Source organism: Zootoca vivipara, chromosome 4 (assembly GCF_963506605.1).
Source record: "Zootoca vivipara chromosome 4, rZooViv1.1, whole genome shotgun sequence".
NCBI classification, from domain to species: Eukaryota; Metazoa; Chordata; class Lepidosauria; order Squamata; family Lacertidae; genus Zootoca; species Zootoca vivipara.
In genome coordinates this window covers 101,242,804-101,268,277 of record NC_083279.1, presented here as the reverse complement: position 1 = coordinate 101,268,277, position 25,474 = coordinate 101,242,804, and the positions used below count along the sequence as shown (strand labels likewise).

The following is a 25,474-nucleotide window of genomic DNA, read 5'->3' as shown; positions in this document are numbered from 1 at the left end:
CCTGGTTCGATACGCAGCTAAACTTGGTCCGATACGCAGCAAAACTTGGTCCAATACTTCTGGATTTGCCGCTTTCATAAGATGAAGTTTACATAACCCAAGGTGTTTCTGTATAAACATGAAACAGTAACAATAACAATCTAATCCAACGTAAAAAGTACAAAAAATTTAAAATGAATAACTTACATCAAACAAAGCAACATTCATTAATCCATTAGAATTCAATAATAAATACATTCATTTATTACAAATAACAAAGGTAACGAACACACAGCCAATTGCCTTCAGTTCTACCTCTACAACAAATTTAATGAGCTTTATTCCATAATTGGGGGCTCCATTTGTTCCTGAGCTTCTAATCACTTTTTTCTCCATTGCAGAGAGTGAAGAATTGGAAATCATAAACAAGGATGACCATGACAAAATCTGTAAAAATTTGGAGTGTGGAAAGAGCTGCAGTCAGAGCTCCCATTCCACTTCCCATCAAAGAATTCACATAGGGGAGAAACCCTATCAGTATGTGGAATGTGGAAAGAGCTTCAGTACGAGCTCCTCTCTCACTTCCCATCACAAAATTCATACAGGGGAGAAACCCTATCAGTGTGTGGAATGTGGGAAGAGCTTCGCTGATAGCTCCGATCTCACTAAGCATCAGAGAATTCATACTGGGGAGAAACCCTATCAGTGTGTGGAATGTGGAAAGAGCTTCAGTCATAGCTCCTCTCTCACTTCCCATCACAGAATTCATACAGGGGAGAAACCCTATCAGTGTGTGGAATGTGGAAAGAGCTTCAGGAAGAGCTCCCATCTCACTTCGCACCAAATAATTCATACAGGGGAGAAACCCTATCAGTGTGTGGAATGTGGGAAGAGCTTCGTTGATAGCTCCGATCTCACTTCCCATCAGAGAATTCATACAGGGGAGAAACCCTATCAGTGTGTGGAATGTGGAAAGAGCTTCAGTCATAGCTCCTCTCTCACTTCCCATCAAAGAATTCATACAGGGGATAAACCCTATCAGTGTGTGGAATGTGGAAAGAGCTTCAGGAGGAGCTCCCATCTCACTTCGCACCAAATAATTCATACAGGGGAGAAACCCTATCAGTGTGTGGAATGTGGGAAGAGCTTCGCTGATAGCTCCGATCTCACCAAGCATCAGAGAATTCATACTGGGGAGAAACCCTATCAGTGTGTGGAATGTGGAAAGAGCTTCAGTCATAGCTCCGATCTCACTAAGCATCAGAGAATTCATACTGGGGAGAAACCCTATCAGTGTGTGGAATGTGGAAAGAGCTTCAGTACGAGCTCCGATCTCACTAAGCATCAGAGAATTCATACAGGGGAGAAACCCTATCAGTGTGTGGAATGTGGAAAGAGCTTCAGTTTTAGCTCCGTTCTCACTAAGCACCAGAGAATTCATACAGGGGAGAAACCCTATAAGTGTGTGGAGTGTGGAAAGAGCTTCAGTACGAGCTCCTCTCTCACTTCCCATCACAAAATTCATACAGGGGAGAAACCCTATCAGTGTGTGGAATGTGGAAAGAGCTTCAGTCATAGCTACTCACTCACTTCCCATCACAGAATTCATACAGGGGAGAAACCCTATCAGTGTGTGGAATGTGGGAAAAGCTTCACTATGAGCTCCAATCTCACTAAGCATCAGAGAATTCACACACGGGAGAAACCATATAATTGCTTGGAATGTGGAAAGAGCTTCAAGGAAAAGGCCAATCTCAAAACCCATCAAAGAATTCATACAGGGGAGAATCATGGAATCGAAGATTTGTGGAGCTGGAAGTGATCCCTGATGTCATCTAGTCCACCCCATGTGATGCAGGAATAGCAAGTAAAGCATCCATGACAGATGGCCATCCAACTTCACTTGAAAACCTCAATAGATGGAAGTTCCAGCACTTCCAAGGGAGTCCAATCCACTAAGAGCTCTTGCTGTCAAAAAGTTCTTCTGCATGTTTAGTCAGAGTCTTCTTTTTTAACTTGAAGCCATTGATTTGTGTCCTACCCTCTGGAGCAGGAAAATTTATTTTATTTTATTTCTCCTTTATTGTCCACCTGGTGTCCTCTTATCCTTTGAGAACCACAATACATTTTTCCTTTTGTTCTTCTTTACTTTTTATCACAGTTTTGAACTCTCATACTTTGAAGGAGCAAGGTTTTAATCCCATGAAGTCAGCCAGCTACGGTAATCCTGTAGTAACATTCATAGCTGAGATAGGAAGACCATGTTGAGGGTCTGGAAAGAGTATTCAGACGGCAGTTAATCTGGAGGGAGAAGTTGTGGGAAGATGCTCTTCTCCTTCTGGGGTCTCCTTCCACTCAGGAGGGGGAAGAGCTTATAGGAAAAGGAGATTCCTGAGTCCGTGGCAAGGGCTGAGAGGATCCCCTTGGTCTGGCATACAAAGGAAAATACATCAGAGTGAGAGGAAGTGAGGAAAAGTGGCCCCTCGCTCGCGGAGCAAAGTATGAAGCCGTGAAGGAAGCTGGGCTGTGTCAAAAGTATTTCATGGAAACACCTGTCATAACTAAGGAATGGAGTTTGATTTACGTTTGCAACCGGGTGGCTGTGTGAAACAGCATATATCCCAGATGTTGTCGTTATTCAACCATTTGAGGCAACTACAGATTCCCTTCACAGAGCAGCAGAAAGTTTACATTTTGCTGAGTTCTTTAGACCCCAGCTATGAGACCCTTTCTCTTGCTTTGGAAGCCATGCCTGCAAACCAGATTGATATTGAATATGTACGGGCAGATTACAGGATGAACAGGATGAGAGGTTGAGAGAGAAAGGAAAAGCTGTGAAGGGGGGGCGGTTGCCTTGTGCCCAGGAGGGGGGGTGCAGAAGAAGCTGAAAACACTGTGCATGCCTTTGCAACAAAGCGGTGCTATGTGTGCAATTCTGATCAACACCTGCAGAGAGGTTCAAGAGCCCTAAGCTCTGTGATTAAACCACAGCACCACCCGCGTCTCTCTCCAAACTCCAGTGAGCATGTCCTTTGCTGTGTAAAAATAAAACCTCATTTTTGTGCTCTAAAAACAAGACCTCTTCCTTACACACACACACTTCCCAAGATGGCTTGCTCTATGTAGAATCAATTATTGTTGCAATGCTTGGGTCATATGAATTGAATCAGAATATCTACCCACCCACGTCATGTGTTTATTCAGGTGAGGCTGAATAAAGGACCAAAGAAAAATCCTTCTTGACTGCATCCGCATTGTTTCCAATATTAGTTCACTTTGCTATAAAAGTGTGTCATATTTATTGCTGTGAAATCATACCACACTCAGCTTACGGATCTCACACACAAACCCCCCAAAAAACCTGCACCGACTTGCTGCTTTTCCCCAATTTTCTAGGTAGAAATAACTGATATTGAGAAGCATAGCTGTCAACTTTCCTATTTGAAAATAAGGGATCAGCAGCAGCCTCACCTGCCCCGGGGACAGTCTATGGTATATCTAACAGGATAGCAGCGGGAAACGGCACTGGAATAAGGGAATTTCCAGCCAAAAAGGGGGGGGGTTGACAGCTAATTTGAGAAGGAAGAAGAGAGAGAGAGACCCCCAACCCTCAATCTTTGGGGGTGTGGTAGGCATCATTTCAGCAATGCTGCCCCGCTCCATTTTGCCTCTGTAGGTCCCCATGTCCCTTTCCTGTGGCCCCTGAATGGCTCTCTCCTCATCCGTCCGTCTCTGGAGACAATGGAGGACCGCTCAAGCGGTGGGGAGATGGCGACGCCTGCCGGGGCAGCTGGCTGCTGTGACGGACAGGAGAGGCAGAGCAGAGTCCGGGGTGCAGTGCCTCACATTTCCACCAGAGGGCGGGAGCCTCTCTCTGATTGGCTACCCAGAGGGGGGTGGAGCCAGCACTTTTGGAGGGAGAATAAAGGGAGCTGTTTCTGAGCGGATTTTTTTTACAAAGGGCTGGATTTTGTGATGGGGGAGAGGGAAGGTTGGGAGAAGCAGGGTCGGCTCTAGGGCAAGGCTCGGTGGCGCAATGCACCAGGGCGCCGGACCGCCAGGGGCGCCGGGCCGCGGTACCTGCCCGCCAGCCGCCCGCCCACCAGCCGCAGCCTGGCACCCACCAGATTAAGCATCAGGAGACAGAATAGCCAACACCAGTCCCTCTGGAAGGTTCTGCCGATTGCGTCCAGAAACAGAGGGCAAGTGGATGGGCAACAGCGACTGTGGGAAGAAGGAGGTAGGCCAACTAAGGCCACCTTGTGTGAGCCCCTCCCCTTCAAAGACCAGGAAGTGCCCGAATCTGAACGTGAGCACACAAAAGTTACATTATATACCCAGCCTGGTGCCCTGGCCTGAAACTCCCATCATCCCCTGACAGTGCATTTGTGCCAGCTGAGGCAGCCAGGACTTGCATTCAAAAACATGTGGGCGGCATCCGGTTGGGGAAGAGTGGTCCAATGGCCCAGCTAACTCCAAAGGCAGCAGCTCTCCACAATCTTGGACTGAACTGTTTCCCCACCTCCTGTAATAATAATATTTGTTTTTATTGTCACCCTGTCCATCTGACTGGGCTGCCTTAGCTAGAAAGTGAACTTGAGACTTATGTAGTCAAATTATAAGTTCTGTCACTAAGTTATCACAGGGCGATAGGTAGCTTAGTGATAAAACTTTAGAAAATCCTGTACCAATGGTATTTAACTCCATACAAAGTTTTTTATTTTTATTAACTCCATACAAAGTAAGTTTATTGCAAGATTAATTAGTAATAATAATAATAATAATAATAATAATAATAATAATTTTATTATTTATACCCCGCCCACCATCTGGCCAGGTTCCCCCAGCCACTCTGGGCGGCTTCCAACAAAATATTAAAATACAAAAATCCATCAAACATCAAAAGCTTCCCTAAACAGGGCTGCCTTGAGATGCCTTCTAAAGGTCTGGTAATTGTTGTTCTCTTTGACATCTGATGGGAGGGCATTCCACAGGGTGGGTGCCACTACCGAGAAGGCCCTCTGCCTGGTTCCCTGTAACTTGGCTTCTTGCAATGAGGGAATCGCCAGAAGGCCCTCGGCGCTGGACCTCAGTGTCCGGGCAGAGCGATGGGGGAGGAGACACTCCTTCAGGTATACTGGACCAAAGCCGTTTAGGGCTTTAAAGGTCAGCACCAACACTTTGAATTGTGCTCGGAAACGTACTGGTAGCCAATGTAGGTCTTTCAGGACCGGTGTTATGTGGTCTCGGCGGCCGCTCCCAGTCACCAGTCTATCTGCCGCATTCTGGATTAGTTGTACTTTCCAAGTCAACTTCAAAGGTAGCCCCACAGCATTGCAGTAGTCCAAGCAAGAGATAGCTAGAGCATGCACCACTCTTGCTAGACAGTCTGCAGGCAGGTAGGGTCTCAGCCTGCGTACCAGATGGAGCTGATAGACAGCTGCCCTGGACACAGAATTGACCTGTGCCTCCATGGACAGCTGTGAGTCCAAAATGACTCCCAGGCTGCGCACCTGATCATTCAGGGGCACAGTTACCCCATTCAGAACCAGGGAGTCCTCCACACCTGCCCGCCTCCTGTCCCCCACAAACAGTACTTCTGTCTTGTCGGGATTCAATCTCAATCTGTTAGCCGCTATCCATCCTCCAACCACCTCCAGGCACTCATATTGCCTGGCACTCACATTGCCATAAAGCTCCAAAATATTACCATGAAATTGTTTAAAAGACAGAGGAAGTCTTGGGAGCACAGTATTATTAAATTTAGTCTCTGCTGCTTAAGCTTGGGGCAAGGAAGACAGCACCTCAAGTTTCAGATAGGTTTTAAAATATCTACGGTAGGTTTTAAAATATTCCTGTGGTTTCCCCCAACTGGTCTTCGGAAGCATTGCCCCTTCCGACTGTGGAGGCAGAGCAGAGCCACGGTTACCACTAGCCACTGAGAAGCCTTACCCTCCACAAATCTGCCCAATGCTCTTCTAAAGCTGTCCGAGTTGGTGGCCGCTTCTGCCTCCAGTGGGAGGGAGTTCCACAGTTTACCTATGTCCTGCCGCCTCCCTTGGGAAGCAGCAGTTGTGGTGTGTCCTGCCCGGGGCCCGAGTGACGTACAAAGGTTCAGCAATTTGTTGCTTTCTCAGTAAACAGTTTATTGGCTTTGCAATTACTGTGGTTAAGCGCCTGCCCGGCGCTGGCAGGCTGCTTTTTCTGGTGTGGCAAGTGAGTTCCCTGCTACAACAAAGGGTGGGTTGCTTTCTGCCCCCCCCATTCCACTGCCCTCCTACTTTCTCCCAGATCCTGGCATGCCCTCCTGGTGGTTGTGTTATTGTGGGTGAGGAGTTGTTTAAGATTGGGTGGCTGTCAATGAAAGGTCTTCCTCCCAGAGCTTGAGAAAGAGAGCTGTCATTGTCTAGGAGAGGTTGTAGATCTCTGATGATGCGTTGTACTGTTTTAACTTGGGAGCTGTATGTGATTACTAGTGGTGTTCTGTTATTTTCTTTTTTGGGTCTGTCTTGCAGCAGGTTCTCCCTAGGTATCAGTCTGGCTCTGTTGATCTGTTGTTTAACTTCATCAGGTGGATATTTTAGTTCTAAAAATGTTTGCTGTAGATCTCTTAGGTGAGATTCTCTGTCTGTAGAGTTGGAACAGATGCGGTTGTAACGTAAGGCCTGGCTGTATACGATGGATTGTTTGGTATGTTTGGGATGGTAGCTAGAAGCATGTAGATATGTTTGTCGGTCAGTTGGTTTTCTGTATAAGGTGGTGTCTATACGTCCATGCTGTATTTTTATAGTAGTGTCCAAAAATGTATTTCTTGCATAGATTGGTTCATTGTTAGGTTGATGGTGGGGTGAAAGTCATTGAATGTCTGGTGGAAGGTTTCCAGGGTCTGTTGTCCATGTGTCCAGATAATAAAAATATCGTCAATGTATCACAGGTACAAGAGTGGGTAGGAGATTAGGAAACGTTGTTCTAAATCTGCCATGAAGATGTTGGCATACTGTGGGGCCATGCGGGTGCCCATGGCTGTGCCGCTGATCTGGAGGAACAGGTCACCACCAAATTTGAAGTGGTTGTGGGTAAGGACAAAGTGGCAGAGTTTGGTAGCAAAGTCCGCTGTGATTTTATCTGAAATGGTGTTCCTTATGGCTTGTAAACCATGTGTAAATCGCAGGCTTGTATGTGTGGTGTGTGTTTTACTTTGAGGGGTGGTTTGGGGACCTCGGCACACAAAAAAACAGTTTGTTTATGTTTCCTGTTTTCTTTCCCCAAGCAGAGATAATATGAAAGTGTGGTGTCTGCTCCCTAAAAAGGTCAAAAACTCTGGGAAAAGGGGGGGCGCCGGAGGGATCTTCGCACCATGGCGCTGGATATGCTTAAGACGGCCCTGGGGAGAAGATGGGGATGAGGAGAGGGAGGGAGGGAGGTAGAAGGGGCTCTGATCCTCTGTGAGGAGAATATCTCTAGAGCCAGAGGAAGGAGCCTCACAGCTTGAAGGGGGAGACCTTGTTGAGGGTCTGGAGAGAGTATTCAGGCGGGAGTGAAGCTGGAGGGAGAAGCTGTGGGAAGACGCTCTTCTCCTTCTGGGGTCTCCTTCCAGTCAGGAGGGGAGAGATCTCCTAGGAAAAGGAGATTCCCCGAGTCCTTAGCCTCTCTCTGATTGGCTACCGCTGAAGAGAGGGGTGGAGCCCGCACTTTTGGAGGGAGAATAAAGGGAGCCGTTTCTGAGGGGATTTTTAGAAAGGGCTGGATTTTGAGATGGGGGAGAGGGAAGGTTGGGAGAAGAAGATGGGGATGAGGAGAAGTTTGGAGGGAAGGAGAAGTGGCTCTGATCCTCTGTGAGGAGAATATCTCTAGAGCCAGAGGAAGGAGCCTCACAGCTTGGAGGGGGAGACCTTGTTGAGGGTCTGGAGAGAGTATTCAGGCGGGAGTTAATGTGGAAGGAGAAGCTGTGGGAAGACGCTCTTCTCCTTCTCCTTCTGGGGTCTCCTTCCAGTCAGGAGGGAGAGATCTTCTAGGAAAAGGAGATTCCCCAGTCCGTGGCAAAGGCTGAGAGGATCCCCTGGGTCTGGCATACAAAGGAAAATCCCTCAGAGAGAGGGGGGAAGCGAGGAAAAGTGGCCCCTCAGGGCTCACGGAGCAAAGTATGAAGCCCTGAAGGAAGCTGGGCTGTGTCAAAAGTAAAGGGAGGGAGCCAAGGGAGGGAGCGGATCAGAGACCAACCAAGAGGGTCCCCTCCCTCCAAGAAAAGCATCTCTGGGATTGTGCAAGAGGGCTGAGCAGGGCGGACTCGGCTTTGCAAGGGTTAAAGGGAACTGAGCTGCATTCCTAGAGAAGACAGGAAGTCACGGGGGAGGGGCCAGGTCCTCCAGACGAAAAGCCCCTCCCTCCTCTTCCTGCTTTCCTCTCCTGCAAATGCTGCTTCGCCCTCCTTCCTCCACGGGGATCTGGTGAGTCTCTTCTTCCTCCCCCCCAGAGGGTGCAGTGCGGAGAAGGGGGGGTCGCAGGGATGCAGGGAGGGAGGGGGGCTCGTGGGGGGAGACTGGGGGGAGGGGGTCCTGCCAGGGAGGGGCGAGGGCGGAGGAACTGTCTCCTTCCGTGAGATCAGAGCTTCCCCAAAACAAGCCCCACCCGGCAGGGCCCCCCCCCCCACCCTCTCCATTCTCCCCTGAACCCGGATGGAAGGAAAAGCCAAGAGGCCTGCCCCCCCCCTTCTCAGCCTCTTTTCTTGGCCTTCACTCCATTGTGCATTCTCCTTACCTGGCCGGGGGGGGGGGGGCATGCCGAATCAGGTGGGTGGCAGCTGCCCCAGGTAAGCTTCGCTCGGTGCGGAGGGGGGGGGAGGTTATTCAGAGCCCCCTGGGAAATCTAGCAGATAGAAAACTAGCTTCTTTAAATCAGGTTATCAGTAGGACTTTTGCTCTGTGTGACGTGGTCCAGCGTCATTCTACAAGAGAGGAAACATGTAGGAAAGGTTGCTCAAAAACCTCTTCCTTTCTCTTCTTTCTGGATGCTTCTAAAGGTAAAGGTAAAGGGACCCCTGACCATTAGGACCAGTCGTGACCGACTCTTGGGTTGCGGCGCTCATCTCGCTTTACTGGCCGAGGGAGTCAGCGTACAGCTTCCAGGTCATGTGGCCAGCATGACTAAGCCGCTTCTGGCGAACCAGAGCAGCACATGGAAACACCGTTTACCTTCCCGCTGGGGTGGTGCCTATTTATCTCCCTGCACTTTGATGTGCTTCCGAAGTGTTAGGTTGGCAGGAGCTGGGACCGAGCAACGGGAGCTCACCCCATCGTGGGGATTCCAACCGCCGACCTTCTGATCAGCAAGCCCTAGGCTCTGTGGTTTAACCCACAGCACCACCTGTGTCCCTTGTTGATGCTTCTACCGCCCCCTTATTGGCAGATCAAGCCAAGCTTTAGGAGGAAGGGTGGGAGGAGCTGGAAAAGAGGAGACCCAGAGGAGAGAGGAGAGCCATGTCCCATGGAAGAGGGAGCAGGCTTGTTTTCTCCAGCTTTGGGGGTAGGATTCAAACCCATGGCTTCAAGGTACAAGAAAGGAGATTCCGACTCAACAGACCTAGTCCTTTTTCACTAGGCACCAATGACTCCCTTGTCAATCAGTTCTGACTTCATGCATTGACTGGAAGGAAGGAGACAGCAGGCTGATTCATCTCACAGAATTCCCTTCACTTGCCTCCACATTTCCACAATCTCCCTTCAAGGAGGGCTAGAGGCTTACATCTCCTCCTCCTCCTCCTCCTTTATAGAAAGATAGGTCAGAGTCTGGGCTGTGGTGTAGTCCTACACTGGTTCCCAGCCAGACTCATCCATGCTTGCTCAGGGAACCTTTTTCTTCTCCTGATATTCTACAACTTTTGTAACAGAATACAGTATTTGTTTTGTAGGATTTGCTAAAGCTTCTCATTCAGACAGGCAGAACTTGGCAGAAGAGCAAAGTGTTCCTTCCAATCTCTCAGAGGCTTCCTGAGAGCAAGATGGATGAGCAAGACTCAGCTGGCCCTGGAGCAGGAAGAGGCCATGCCATCCAAACTGGGAGCAGTGGGGGATTCTGGGAAAACTCTGTGCAGAAGATCCTGGGTGAGGAGGACACCCTCCGCTCAGAGGTGCAGAGCCAGCAGTTGAGGCAGTTCTGCTTCCAGGAGGCCAAAGGACCCCGAGAGGTTTGCAGCCGACTCTACCACCTTTACCATCAATGGCTGAAACCAGAAAGGCACACGAAAGCTGAGATGCTGGACCTGGTGATCTTGGAGCAGTTCCTGGCTGTCCTTCCCCTGGAGATGGAGAGCTGGGTGAGGGAATGCGGAGCGGAGACCAGTTCCCAGGCGGTGGCCCTGGCCGAAGGTTTCCTCCTGAGTCAGGCAGAGGAGAGAAAGCAGGAAGAGAGCAAGCAGGTGAGAGAGACTTTCCTCTGGATTCTTCCAAGGGGCTCCAAACAGGACAGAGAACATCCAAAAATGCTCCACTGATGGCCCTTCCTTTTTCTGGGAAAGTATCTGTGGAATGAGATCTAACACCCTCAATGTTTTATCTTTGTCATTCTCTTTCAAATATTTTTTGCCATTCATTCTCTCTTTTTAATCCTTGTTGCTCTTTCAGGAAAAGGATCATTTTGCAGAAATGGACATGGATTCCTGTGAGGCAGAGAGGCCTCCGTTGGACACCAGAAAGAGGCCGCTGGGTAAGGAGGAAGGTGGCTTGTCTCCATTTGGTCTCATTCTGTTGGTTTTCCAACTAATCTGAGGGTTCTTTTCATCTTGGGTTTTTTTGGGGGGGGGCTGTTGGGAACAAGGGTGCAGAGGAGGGGAGATGTATTTCTGCATAACAAACATGAAATGGGCACAAACCTCCAAGGCTTTCTCAAAGGCTTTTTTTTCTCTTACAGGTGACAGAATGATGCTGGCAAGACTTCCTTATTCACATTTTCATGGGGGCAGAAGGGAAACAGCAGCTGTGGAACCAGATCAGGTCAGGGGAAGCTGCCTTGTGGGGACAGAGGCCGAGGGATGGAGCAATGTCATGGACTGGTTGGGCACAGAGGAATGGTGGGAGGAAGCAGCCGGGGAACCAGGAAGGGAAGATGGCTCAGAGCTGAAGGAGTGGAGGTGGAAGAAGGATGAGTGGTCAGAGGGAGAAGAGGGAGAAGGCTCAGAAGAAGAGGTGTCAGAAGCTGACTTACCTAAACGTATTATAAGTCTTAACCTTAACACTAAACCTTAACCTTAACACATACTATGTACAGAACACCCCTTTTCTCTAGGTCCGGGGCCAGAACGTAGTGGTGGGGGATGAGTGTTCAGACCCCTGGGTTCTCACTTGGGTGCCTCAGGGTTCCATTCTCTCCCCCATGCTTTTTAATATATATATATAAAGCCACTGGCTGGGTGTTCATCAGTATGCGGATGATACCCAGAACCAGTGAAGGCGGTGAAGGTCCTGTCTTAGTGTCAGGAGGCAGTTGAAGGATGGATGGCAGCTAATGGATTGAGGCTGAATCCTGACAAGACAGAAGTACTGTTCTTGGGGGACAGGAGGCGGGCAGGTGTGGAGGACTCACTGGTCCTGAATGGGATAACTGCCCTTGAAGGACCAGGTGCGCAGTCTGGGAGTCATTTTGGACTCACAGGTGTCCATGGAGGCGCAGGTCAATTCTGTGTCCAGGGCAGCTGTCTACCGGCTCCATCTGGTACGCAGGCTGAGACCCTCACTGCCCACGGACTGTCTCGCCAGAGGGGTGCATGCTCTAATTATCTCTCACTTGGACTACTGAAATGCGCTCTACGTGGGGCTACCTTTGAAGGTGACCCGGAAACTGCAATTAATCCAGAATGCGGCAGCCACACTGGTGACTGGGAGCAGCCGCCAGGAACACATAACACCAGTCCTGAGAGATCTACACTGGCTCCCAGTACGTTACCGAGCACAATTCAAAGTGTTGGTGTTGACCTTTAAAGCCCTAAACGGCCTCGGTCCTGTATACCTGAAGGAGCGTCTCCACCCCCACCATTCAGCCTGGACACTGAGATCCAGCGCCGAGGGCCTTCTGGCGGTTCCCTCATTGTGAGAAGTTGAGGTTACAGGGAGCCAGACACAGGGCCTTCTTGGTGGAGCACCCTTCAATCAGATGTCAAGGAAATATGCAGGTATCCAATTTTTAAAAGACATCTGAAGGCAGCCCTGTTTAGGGAAGTTTTTAATATTTAATGCTGTATTGATTAATACTCGATTGGGAGCCTCCCAGAGTGGCTGCGGAAACTCAGCCAGATGATCGGGTTATAAATAATAAATTATTATTATTATTATTATTATTATTATTATTATTATTATTATTACCAGAAGGAAGAGAGATAGAAATATAGAAAGATAAAGTGAAACCCAGGCTCCTTCTGGCCTCTTCTTATAGTCAGCATCACCTTGACAGAAGAGATAACAGAACCACCTAAACGTCCACCTAGAAATTAGTCCATTAATTGATAGGCAATGCAAACTGACAGACCCACAGAGCCAAGTCTCTAAATATTGTGTTCTTGCTGATAGAGTAAACTCCAGCTGTGAACTAGAGTTGATAGGGACCCCAAGGGTCATCAAGTCCAACCCCCTGCATTGCAGGAATTTCAGTTAGATCATCCATGACAGATGACATTCCAAACTAGGCTTATTTACTATCTATATTGATCATTGAATGCTAAAATAGGCTTCTAAGCAGTGGACAAATGAGAACACATAGTGGCCCCCCATTCCTCCCTCTCTCCATGCCCCCATGAACCCCTTGAATTTGGCTCTAGGGCATTGGGAGGGAACGTCCCCAGAACAGGACATGAGGAGAGGAGAAAGTGGATCCTTCCATTGTTTAAACTGGAATGCTTGCGTAGACAGAATGACTTGGAAAACCTACCGTATTTGCACAAACATGAATACCCATAGTTAAAATGCAGAAGAAGAGAATTCCATTAAAGCCTTAAAATAGGTACCCATAATTAAAATGTGCAGCAAAGGAATACTATTGAAACAACACAGTCATTAAGAGGAAGGCAAGAACAGAGCATTGTGTAGCAGATCATATTTCTGCTGTCTCAGAGGAGGACATTTCCCTTTTTCTTTCAGGGTCCAGTGTTCTTTGAAGATGTCGCTGTTCGTTTCACGGAGGAGGAGTGGGTGTTGCTGGATCCTGACCAGAGAGCTCTGCATAAGGACGTCATGGAGGAGAATCGTGGGATCGTGGCCTCTCTTGGTAAGGCTCCCTGTGGGATCTTCCTATCTGTCTGGAAATTCAAAAAATACCTCTTTGTGACAAACCTCATATATTTTCACAGAGCTCAACAGCGCCCCCTACATCACCTGGGAACCTAACACCCCGCCCCCCGGCACTCCCCCCCCCCGCGGAGCACGCTACCGGCGATCCCACTGCCCCCAGCCATTCCCCCCACCCTGCCAATTGCGCCGACAACGATCCCGCCACCCCCAGGAACCAGGCCATCTCCACAAGAGGCCTACACCTCTCCACAACCCCCCACCCCACGGATCCCGCCCAGCCGATCCCGTCGGACACCCCCCCCAATATCGCACCGATCCACAATCCCCTCCGCTCCCCACCCCACGGATTACACCGCCACCGATCCCGTCTCCCCCAGTCACTCCCCACTCTACCTCACCGATCCCGCCACCGCCGATCCCGCTCCCCCCCCGGGGACCAGGCCGCCTGCAGAAGAGGCCTATACCTCTCCACAACCCCACCCCATGGATCCCACCCAGCCTATCCTGCCGGACCAACCCCCCCGGAGAACACACCAATCCACACTCCCCCACCCCACCCCATGGATCTCCCCCCCATCGATCCCACACCCACCGATCCTACCAGCTGGATTCCGCCACTAGCATACACCAGTCCGACTCAAGAACAGGCCCACCATTCCACCTTCCCCAATCCACCCCACCCACCCCAACACACACAGAAATCCCACCTCGACACCCCTAACCACCTCCATATTACCCTGACTCTACAACACCGCTCGCCCAGGACCCACAAACCACCTACATACTACCCTCTACAACACCACCCACCAAACCCCACCCCCTCCGTATTACCCTTAATTGGTGTGGGGGGCCAAATAGGGGTCAGGGATAGGGAAACCCCTGGTTGGGGTGGGTTGTGGGGGTCAAAATGGAGGACATGGATAGGTAAGTCCCTCCCTGATTGGGATGGGGGGGTGTCTGTCAATAGGTGACAGGGATAACTAAAACATTCCCTGGGATGGGTCGCTACAGAGTGTGGGGAGACACAGGTATTCCCCTATCTAAACATAACACAGGGGGGACTCTGACGGTCTGGGGAATCTGAAGGGGGACTCTGACCCGCCATTTACCAAACAATGCCACAGCAATGTGTGGCAGGGCCAGCTAGTTACAGATAAAAAGGTAATGAACACACAGCCAATTGCCTTCTCTACAACCAATTTAATGAGCATTATTCCATAATTGGGGACTCCATTTGTTCCTGAGACTCTCATCCCTTTCTCTCTCCATTTCAGATTGGGATGAATTGGAAATCAATAACAAAGGTGACCACAACAAAATCTGTAGAGTGGAGAAGCCACATAAAAATTTGGAGTGTGGAAAGAGCTGCAGTCAGAGCTTCCATTCCACTTCCCATCAACGAAACCTCATTGGAAAGAAACCATATCAGTGTGTGGAATGTGGAAAGAGCTTCTATCAAAAGGCCAATCTGAATACCCATCAAAGAATTCACACAGGGGAGAAACCCTATCAGTGTGTGGAATGTGGAAAGAGCTTCTATCAAAAGTCCAATTTCAATACCCATCAAAGAATTCACACAGGGGAGAAACCCTATCAGTGTGTGGAATGTGGAAAGAGCTTCTATCAAAAGTCCAATTTCAATACCCATCAAAGAGTTCATTCAGGGGAGAAACCCTATCAGTGTATGGAATGTGGAAAGAGCTTCAGTAAGAGCTCCTATCTCTCTTCCCATCAAAGAATTCATACAGGGGAGAAACCATATAAATGCATAGAATGTGGGAAGAGCTTCAATGACAAGGCCAATCTCAATTCCCATCAAAGAATTCACACAGGTGAGAAGCCCTATCAGTGTATGGAATGTGGAAAGAGCTTCAGTACGAGCTCTCATCTCATTTCCCATCAAATAATTCATACAGGGGAGAAACCGTATCAGTGCTTGGAATGTGGAAGGAGCTTCAGGAGGAGTTACGATCTCACTTCCCATCAAAGAATTCATACAGAGGAGAATCACAGAATCGTAGAATTGTGGAGCTGGGTGTGATCCCTTGTGTCATCTAGTCCACCCCATGTGATGCAGGAATAGCAAGTAAAGCATCCATGACAGATGGCCATCCAACTTCACTTGAAAACCTCAAAAGATGGAAATTCCAGGACTTCCTTTTTTAAATTATTTAATTAAGTTTACTACGAGCTTTTAACATAGCGGATATACATACAAACGTACGGTGCATACATGCAAACATACAGTACAAGCATACAATATAAACATACAAAAAAAACCTTAAACAAATACCTACATTCCATTACCATACAATACTAATATTCATATCCTTGAAATTAGTTCTTGATCATTTATAAGTTATTACATCAATAATAGAAAGAAAGAAAAATTTGTATACCGATTTCTTAGTCCTCTGTTCCCAGCAGAGGAAGCTAAGTTAAATAATCCTGGTTCTTAAACTTTTCCATTCTATCTCTCCCTTAAACTCTATCCGAAAATAAACAAAAGCATATTATAAAACAGGACTTAGACTTCTTAAATTCTTTATCATCATGTCGTCCTTTTATACTATATCGTTGTTATCCCTTTTCGTTATAAAACGAGTTATTCTGTTGCAATGGCCGTGTTGGTATCGCATCGTTTTTTAGATACATCAAAAATTCCAGCACTTCCAAGGGAGTCCAATCCACTAACAGCTCTTGCTGTCAAAAAGTTCCTCCACATGTTTAGTCAGAGTCTTCTTTTTTTAACTTGAAGCCATTGGTTCGTGTCCTACCCTCTGGAGCAGTAAAAGATGAGCTAAAAACGATACAACAAAGAAGAAAGTTTCCTTCCACAGAATTTAAATAATTAACAAAAAATCAGAATTCCTTGACTTCCTATCCTCAATTTCCATGTTTCCTTTTAACCCCCATTTGTTCATTCCGTTGCTCTGGAATACCTCTCAAATATAATGTTGTGTTGTGTTGTTTTGCTCCCAGAAGTGCAATATTATTGATTATGTCTTCCTGGGTTTCTCTTACTGTGGCTATCCCTGTTTTCCCATTCTTTCTTGACCCCCTTTAATCCCTCAGTTCTCTTCTTAATTTCTCTTAACACCCTCCTCCAAAGCTTGGACTGATTTTTCCAAACCATTAGTTTTCCTGGATAGTGTTTTGATCTCTGTTGTACATTTGCCCATCTTTTTTGGTGTTATTTTGTAAATCTTTTCCTAATTCCACCAGGATGTCTGCTATATTGGCATCTCCTTAGGTGGACCCCCTTTTAGTTTGGGTCGTTTCTTTTGTCCAGCCAAGTTTTTTTCTGTTAGAATATTTTTCTTTCCAATTAAATATTTTTTATTTGTTATTCCCAATGTCTCTCCCACTGTTGTCTTTATTTTATTTTATTTCTCCTTTATTGACCACCTGTTGTTCTCTTGTCCTTTGAGAACAACAAAATTTTTCTCCCTTTGCTCTTTTTTTTTTCCTTTTTATCACAGTTTTGAACTCTCATACTTTGAAGGAGCAAGCTTTTAATTTCATGAAGTGAGCCAGCTAATCCTCTAGTAACAGTCATAGCTGAGATAGGAAGACCATGTTGAGGGTCTGGAAAGAGTATTCAGACGGGAGTGAAGCTGGAGGTCTAAGTAAAAGTTAACTTCTACCTGAAAGGACACATATCCTGACCCAACTTTCTTTCACCATCCTTTTTTTTTTTTGTAAATAAAACTTTCCTTGTTTAAGAATTGGATAGGATCGAGGGGTGAATGTAGGTATGTTGGTTTGTTTTGTTTGATTTCTTTGTTTCTGTTAGAATATTTGGTTGTTTATGATTTGGTTTGATTGGTATGTTTTGATATAATTTTCAATAAAGATGATTTTTTAAAACAACTGATTTTGAGAGGAGGGAGTTTAAGAGAAGCTGTGCCTGTAGAACCGTGTTTAATCCTGTGACATTTAGTTTATTTTTTTCAAATAATCTTTATTCATTTTCTAAAAGGAAAAATACAAAAGATACAAAAAAGAAGACTAAAAAAACTACATAGAAAATAACTATAACAACATTATTTCTTGTCACTTAACATTGTGGACTTCCTCAATTCCCCCTCATTGGGTCCATTTTCAATTCATCCTTAGCAATTTTCATATTATATCTTAAACCCTTTTCTACCGGTAACACTTACACAGTTTTATCTTCCTTTAATTCATAAACAATATCCATTATTCTTAATCTATAATAATCATCCAATATTCATTACCTTTAATTAATTTCTCAATATCCATCTTCATTTTCACCCCAGACATGCGTAGAAGCGACTTCCGGTGCCACGCCGCTGCTGGTCCCACATTCTTCAGCAGGAGACTTGGCAGTTATGCCCTACACAAAGCTCCTCCTTCTCAACACGCTCACCCTAGGATGCCAGAGCTCTGGATGTGGTGCAAGTCAGGATCTTCTAGGCTGCCCTTGATCCCCATGTGAACCAAGTAAACAGCCTGGATTCCTTAGGAGTCTCCCAATACAGTTACAATAGCAGAAAAGCTTCTTTAAGGAGAGCTCATAGTTTTATGTCGCCTTACGGTTCCAAACCTCATTTTTTGGAAGTTGTCGATTCTTAGTTTGTATTAGCAATAATTTAATTTTATATGTTTTACTAGCTGACCTGGCCACGCGTTGCTGTGGTTCTTTCCTGTGATCCCCCCCACCCTGTCCCGATCCATGACATATCCTGCCCCTCCTGCCTCCACCCCAGCTCATCCCTTTGTTTCGGTAGGATACCCTTCCCTCTTTTGTCCCTGGAGAGTGTTGGCCCCTCCCCCCTGTATCTCCATACCTTGGCCCCCACCCTTCGAAAAGAAATTAACAGCTTCTAGGTTCTATTTCCCAGCATGCACTTTTGTCTGAGCCTTCTGTTGTCCCTGGGGAGTGTTGGCCCCTACCCCCGGTATCTTCCTACATTGGCCCCCACCCTTGGAGAAGGAAATGTCAGTTTCTGGGTTCCATTTCCCAGTATTTTCTTTTGTCTGAGCCCTCTGTTGTCCCCTCCCCCCTGTATCTCCATACACTGGCCCCTGCACACGCATGGTGAGCATTTCTATATATTTAGATTAAGGATCGGGGGTGATGATGCGCCCTGGGACGCAGAGAACTACTTTAAAAATCCAGACCGGGGTGGGTGGGTTGTCAAATAACGAAGTCCCACAGCCCCGTAGCAACAGACAGGCCCAGACAGAAGGAGGGGGGTCATATGGGCCACTTGGCGCAGGCCTCCAAATCTAAAGGGGGCCTCGGTCAGCATATTCACAATCAGTAAAATGAAAAAATAACAAAAGGGTTAAAAACAGGGCCACATTATCTACCTGGCCCAGGCCCTGCAAGGGCCTGGCAACAGAAGGTGCATTCTGAAGCACCCAAGTTGTTCAGTTCCATAAAAAAAACCCAGGAAGTGGCAAGGGGAAGGTAGGGGATTGTAAATGGGGTGGGGGGTGGCCACTGCAAATATCTGAGGACTTAAACTGGGGAGAGAAAGTGCATGGTGGTTGTTGTTGTTGTTTTAAAAAAAGACACAGAGGCTTACAATCAGTTGTAGTATATATCTTAAAGCCTAGGTTAAAAGGGGCACGACTGCCCTTACTTAAAATGGCCACCGGAGCCTCGCATGTGACACAATGCCCACTAAATTATAAAGCGAAAACCCCTCGCTGTGCCCCCAAGTGCGTGTTAGGAGAAATGATGAACGACTGCCTAATGCTGCCAGGCGTTTATTAATGCAGACGCCGGGAGAGGCTTTGGGCTTGGGCTTTGGGGGTGGAATGGCTGTTTTGGTGGTTGTTGGACAGTTGCTCCCCCCACCCTACGTCAGCCCATGACCTGTTTGGGCTCCTCCTAGCCCCCACCTCCCACCCAGGGCTCCATTCGGGATAGTATTTAAAGGGCTGTAGAGCTGAGGCCTAGTCTGTAAAATGGAGCTGAGGCCTAGTCTTTAGGCTGTAAAGTAGAGGCAAGGCCTTGGCTTGGGGTAGTATTAAAATGTGACCCGAGGCCTCCGCCCTGTATCTCCATTCCTTGGTCCTGGCCTGACTCTGTGGGTTGTCTGGTAATAGGCCCCCTTCAGATCCCCCTGAGCCTCAGAGTCCCCCTGTTTTACAGGATCTCGTGGCAGAGGTGGGATTTGTGGGTGTGGCGCGTTGTTGTGGCTAATCCCTGTGACTGCCCCCACGTGTCTCGATCCATGATCTATTCTGTTTGCCCCCCCCCCCCGTGACCGGTGTATCTCATGACGTTTTGAAGAATGGTATTTATTTTTGTCTTGTGGTTATTTGCGGGGGGGATTTGGGGGGGTAGTGGTGCTAAATTGTAAAGTAAAAACCCCTTGCCATGCCCCCAAGTGCATTGCTGTGGGTTATCCCCCCCCGGGGCCTAGTGAGGGCCTGTCAGCAGGGGCCTACATAACACAAAGGCCTAGGGCCACCTTGGTGGTTTCAGTTGCTTGGTTGATGATGTCATTTGGTTTGTGGGTGTGGCTTAGATTTCACATGAAAGGAGGGGTGGAGTAGGGTACAATGCCACTTGAGGGCGCTGTTTGACTTGGTGGAAAACCAGGTTTCTACCTGCCCAGATGCGAAATTTGAGGGGTTTTTGTCCCCAACAACCCCCGGGAAGTGGCCTGGATCATTGTGTCAATATTTCAGGACGATCGGTCAAGCGGTTACGGAGAAAAGTGCGGCCGACACTTTCAAGATTTTTACATTTATATATATATAGATTAAAACATTTTGAAGGTGTGTGTTTACAATCAAGCAGTGTATACATTTTATGAAAATTACAATACATCATAACATAATATAACATAAGCACGATTTATTTTAAAAATATTAATAAAATAGAGCACTGTATTTCAGTTTGTGTCTTCCTGGAGTTCCACAATTTTGCTGGGTGGAGAGGAAATGGTCTCTCCTCCTTCATCTCAGCTCCACAGCAGTTCTCTCAAAAAGGCTTGGCACTCCAGAATGCAGAACTCTGAGCCCTTTATAACATAAAAACATCATCAAACAAGGAACTTACAGTTCTGGAGAAATCATCATCATCATCATCATCATAGTGTTTATTCAATTTATATACCACCCTTCATCAGAAGATCCCAGGGCGGTGTACAACATTAAAATAACATTACAGAACAACAATGATAAAAACATAATAAAAAGTATAATAAAAAGCATACTGCGAGACAGCCTAATAATGCAGCACTCCTTTTAAAACTTGATGGAAGACTCGCTGCTCACCTGTTTTTAAGGCCACGAGGGGGGTGGGGTGATTCATCCAAGGGAGGCTCCTCTGCTGGCCCTCCCAAGGTTTGGACATAGTCCAGATGGTGTTTCCTGCTTGGCAGGGGGTTGGACTGGATGGCCCTTGTGGTCTCTCCCAACTCTATGATTCTATGATTCAGTCCTTCTCCTGTCACCCACAGCCATAGAATTAGAGAGTTGTCCACCCAAGCTCTGCACACCCTCCAACATGTTGCATAGAGAAATTGAGACGCGTGGCTTTTGGGGCCACACTCCTGAATGAGTCACATAACTCACGCGAGAGCAAGGACTCCCCAAAATGGGCGTCTTTTGGGGTCACACTTTCAAGGGAGACAGAAAAGGACATCCTGGGAGCCAATCATAAGCCAGAGTGGCTTTTGTCATTCCAGGATGTCAGGCTCGTAGCAGGACAGTTGACGGGTATGTGAAGACCGCCAAAGATGGAGAGTCCACAACCCATAAATGTGAGCAGGCTGGAAGCAAGGAGGGAGGTTACCATAACTTCTGTCATAGAGCTTCAGTATTCTGATGACAACGTAATGTGCACATGCTCAGATTATGACCTCCAAACCATCCTAAATATCTTTGCAGATGCTTATGAAAAGCTTGGCCTATCACTCAACATCCAAAAAACCAAAGTGCTGCACCAACAAGCACAAAATAACCCTTTTGCAGCGCCACAAATCCAACTCAATGGCACAGGGGGCAAATCGACACCATGATCAACTCCCTCCCAGAAACCAATGTCCCCACTGTGGAAGGACGTGTGGATCCAGAATTAAACTCCACAGTCACCCAGGGACTCATTGTTAAAACCGTGTTTATGGAAGACAATCTTACTATCGCCAAAGAAGAAGAAGTCGTCAATATGACTGCCTCTCCACTGGCTGAGATGCTTCTGCCCATCTCATCCGCGTAGCCAATCAAAATATTCACGGCCAACAGGTCCCACCCCTGCTTCCAGCAACTCTCTCCCATGGGAATGGCTTGGCAAGGAGGAGGCTCCTGTTGTCTCCCCCCTTTTGTCTCTGAAGGGGAAAGAAACCCAGCTAGAAGATTATCACAGGGTGATTTTGTTTGGATGGGGAGGGGCTTGCTAAGAGTCCTGTGTGGCACCTTGAAGGCTCTCCCATTCTGACTCCAGCAGTCCTACCTGGGAGCCCCTTATCAGCCCCTCTGAGGTCCCCCCCATGGCACCTGCTCAGCTGAGAGGAGGGGGTCACAGCACAGGGGGCAAATCAGCTGCTGCTCCATCCCTTGAGGGATTCCCCGCCTCACTTAATGGGCCAAATATTCCAAAACGGCATTCAAAATGTGCCCTTCCCTGCATTTGGCAACCCGGCTCCCCAGCTCAGCAATGTGCAGTCCCAGGAGAGGAAGGAACAGCGCATCTTCCTCTTCCTCCCTCAGCTGAGATCTGGATGGAGGGAGACATGAGAGACCAACTCTCAAGATCTGGAGGGCTGACCCATGGAAGAGGGAGCCAGCTTCTTTTATCCTGCTCTAGAGGGGAGCACCCAAAATAATGGACCCAGAGGACTCTCCTTCCTTGGAGGTTTTGAGCAGAGGTTGAATGATTTAGCTGAGATTTCTGCCTTGCAGGGGGTTGGAATAGATGACCCTTAGGGTTCCCTTCTATTCCTCCCATTCTAGGATGAGGTTCCTTGCTTCCTGCAAACTCCTTTTCCCTGCAACCTCTTCCTCCAGTTTCTGGCCAAGGGAGGGAGCAGATCAGAGACCAACCAAGAGGGTCCCCTCCCTCCAAGAAAAGCATCTCTGGGATTGTGCAATGCACGAAAGAAAACGCAGAGAGGGCTGAGCGGGGGGGGGGGACGACTCGGCTTTGCAAGGGTTAAGGGGAACTGAGCTGCATTCCTAGAGAGGACAGGAAGTCACGGGGGGGGCAGGTCCTCCGGAGGAAAAGCCCCTCCCTCCACTTCCTGCAAGGGGGGGCAGGGGGGTTGCTTTCCTCTCCTGCAAAAGCTGCTTTGCCCTCCTTCCTCCACGGGGATCTGGTGAGTCTCTTCTTCCTCCCCCCAGAGGGTGCAGTGGGGGGAAGGTGGGGGTCGCAGGGATGCAGGGAGTGGAGGGGGGCTCATGTGGGGGGGAGTCTGGGGGGAGGGGGTCCTGCCAGGGAGGGGCGAGGGCGGAGGAACTGTCTCCTGTGAGATCAGAGCTTCCCAATCTTTTTTTTGGCGGCGGGAGGGGGGAGGTTATTCAGAGCCCCCTGGGAAATCTAGCAGATAGAAATCTAGCTTCTTTAAATCAGGTTATCAGTAGGACTTTTGCTCTGTGTGACATGGGCCAGCGTCATTGTACAAGAGAGGAAACATGTAGGAAAGGTTGCTCAAAAACCTCTTCCTTTCTCTTCTTTCTGGATGCTTCTTGTTGTTTAGTCATTAAGTCGTGTCCGACTCTTCGTGACCCCATGGACCATAGCACGCCAGGCACTCCTGTCTTGCACTGCCTCCCGCAGTTTGGTCAAACTCATGTTCGTAGCTTCGAGAACACTGTCCAACCATCTTGTCCTCTGTCGTCCCCTTCTCCTAGTGCCCTCAATCTTTCCCAACATCAGGGTCTTTTCCAAGGATTCTTCTCTTCTCATGAGGTGGCCAAAGTATTGGAGCCTCAGCTTCACGATCTGTCCTTCCAGTGAGCCCTCAGGGCTGATTTCCTTCAGAATGGATAGGTTTGATCTTCTTGCAGTCCATGGGACTCTCAAGAGTCTCCTCCAGCACCATAATTCAAAAGCATCAATTCTTCGGCGATCAGCCTTCATTGTGGTCCAGCTCTCACTTCCATACATCACTACTGGGAAAACCATAGCTTTAACTATACGGACCTTTGTCGGCAAGGTGATGTCTCTGCTTTTTAAGATGCTGTCTAGGTTTGTCATTGCTTTTCTCCCAAGAAGCAGAAGTCTTTTAATTTCGTGACTGCTGTCACCATCTGCAGTGATCAAGGAGCCCAAGAAAATAAAATCTCTCCCTGCCTCCATTTCTTCCCCTTCTATTTGCCAGGAGGTGATGGGACCAGTGGCCATGATCTTGGTTTTTTTGATGTTGAGCTTCAGACCATATTTTGCGCTCTCCTCTTTCACCCTCATTAAAAGGTTCTTTAATTCCTCCTCACTTTCTGCCATCAAGGTTGTGTCATCTGCATACCTGAGGTTGTTGATATTTCTTCCGGCAATCTTAATTCCGGCTTGGGATTCATCTAGTCCAGCTTTTCGCATGATGAATTCTGCATATAAGTTAAATAAGCAGGGAGACAATATACAACCTTGTCGTACTCCTTTCCCAATTTTGAACCAATCAGTTGTTCCATATCCAGTTCTAACTGTAGCTTCTTGTCCCACATAGAGATTTCTCAGGAGACAGATGAGGTGATCAGGCACTCCCATTTCTTTAAGAACTTGCCATAGTTTGCTGTGGTCGACACAGTCAAAGGCTTTTGCATAGTCAATGAAGCAGAAGTAGACGTTTTTCTGGAACTCTCTAGCTTTCTCCATAATCCAGTGCATGTTTGCTATTTGGTCTCTGGTTCCTCTGCCCCTTCGAAATCCAGCTTGCACTTCTGGGAGTTCTCGGTCCACATACTGCCTAAGCCTGCCTTGTAGAATTTTAAGCATAACCTTGCTAGCGTGTGAAATGAGCGCAATTGTGCGGTAGTTGGAGCATTCTTTGGCACTGCCCTTCTTTGGAATTGGGATGTAGACTGATCTTCTCCAATCCTCTGGCCATTGCTGAGTTTTCCAAACTTGCTGACATATTGGGTGTAGCACCTTAACAGCACCATCTTTTAAAATTTTAAATAGTTCAGCTGGAATATCATCACTTCCACTGGCCCCTTCATGGATCAATGCCTTGTCGTGGCGAAGGGGCTTGAATAACTGAGAGAAGCTATGAGCTATGCCTTGCAGGGCCACCCAAGATGGACAGGTCATAGTGGAGAGTTTTGACTAAACGTGATCCACCTGGAGAAGGAACTGGCAAGCCACTCCAGTATCCCTGCCAAGAAAACTCCATGGACAAAGACAACAGGCATATAAAAGTTATGACGCTGGAAGATGAGCCCCTCAGGTCGGAAGGCGTCCAACATGCTACTGAGGAAGAGAGGAGGACAAGTACAAGTAGATTCAGAGCTGATGAAGCGGCTGGGCCAAAGCCGAAAGGTCGCTCAGTTGCAGATATGCCTGGAAGCGAAAGGAAAGTCCTATGCTGTAAAGAAAAATATTGCTTAGGAACCTGGAATGTAAGAACCATGGATAATGGTAAGCTTGATGCTTCTACCACCCCCTTATTGGCAGAGGAGGCCAAGCAAGGAGATCAAGCCAAGCTTTAGGAGGAAGGGTGGGAGGAGCTGGGAAAGAGGAGACCCAGAGGAGAGAGGAGAGCCATGTCCCATGGAAGAGGGAGCAGGCTTGTTTTCTCCAGCTTTGGGGGTAGGATTCAAACCCATGGCTTCAAGGTACAAGAAAGGAGATTCCGACTCAACAGACCTAGTCCTTTTTCACTAGGCACTAATGACTCCCTTGTCAATCAGTTCTGACTTAGAATAATAGAATCATAGAGTTGGAAGAGACCACAAGGGCCATCCAGTCCAACCCCCTGCCAAGCAGGAAACACCATCAAAGCATTCTTGACATATGCCTGTCAAGCCTCTGCTTAAAGACTTCCAAAGAAGGAGACTCCACCACACTCCTTGGCAGCAAATTCCACTGCCGAACAGCTCTTACTGTCAGGAAGTTCTTCCTAATGTTTAGGTGGAATCTTCTTTCTTGAAGTTTGAATCCATTGCTCCGTGTCCGCTTCTCTGGAGCAGCAGAAAACAACCTTTCTCCCTCCTCCATATGACATCCTTTCATATATTTGAACATGGCTATCATATCATCCCTTAACCTTCTCTTCTCCAGGCTAAACATACCCAGCTCC

The 25,474-nt window shown here is 47.7% G+C and overlaps 3 protein-coding genes across 8 annotated transcripts in view; all 3 read left to right on the top strand.

The window, feature by feature from the left end:
• LOC118078482 (zinc finger protein 883-like) overlaps window positions 1–18,733 on the top strand; it is a 277,980-nt gene extending 259,247 nt beyond the window's left edge. For 4 of the 5 annotated variants that reach the window (XM_060274071.1, XM_060274073.1, XM_060274070.1 and 1 more), the window contains one exon: window positions 381–4,035. In XM_060274071.1, the coding sequence (XP_060130054.1) occupies window positions 381–1,801 (1,421 nt within the window). In that variant the 3' untranslated portion in view covers window positions 1,802–4,035. Of the gene's footprint in view, window positions 1–380; window positions 4,036–14,715 lie in introns of those variants that run through there. The other variant, XM_060274074.1, reaches the window with a different exon arrangement.
• Window positions 8,082–13,097, top strand: LOC132592075 (zinc finger protein 213-like). The gene is made up of 4 exons (XM_060274167.1): window positions 8,082–8,426; window positions 9,887–10,393; window positions 10,599–10,680; window positions 10,885–13,097. Exons 2-4 carry the CDS (start codon window positions 9,977–9,979, stop codon window positions 11,217–11,219), a joined length of 834 nt encoding a protein of 277 aa, XP_060130150.1. The 5' UTR covers window positions 8,082–8,426; window positions 9,887–9,976; the 3' UTR covers window positions 11,220–13,097.
• A 3,743-nt stretch (window positions 18,734–22,476) lies between the features above and the next one.
• The window catches only part of LOC132592059 (zinc finger protein OZF-like), a 91,094-nt gene continuing 88,096 nt past the window's right edge, over window positions 22,477–25,474 (top strand). For both annotated transcript variants that reach the window (XM_060274129.1, XM_060274130.1), the window contains exon 1: window positions 22,477–22,555. The gene's annotated coding sequence lies outside the window, so the exon portion shown is untranslated. The remainder of the gene's footprint in view (window positions 22,556–25,474) is intronic.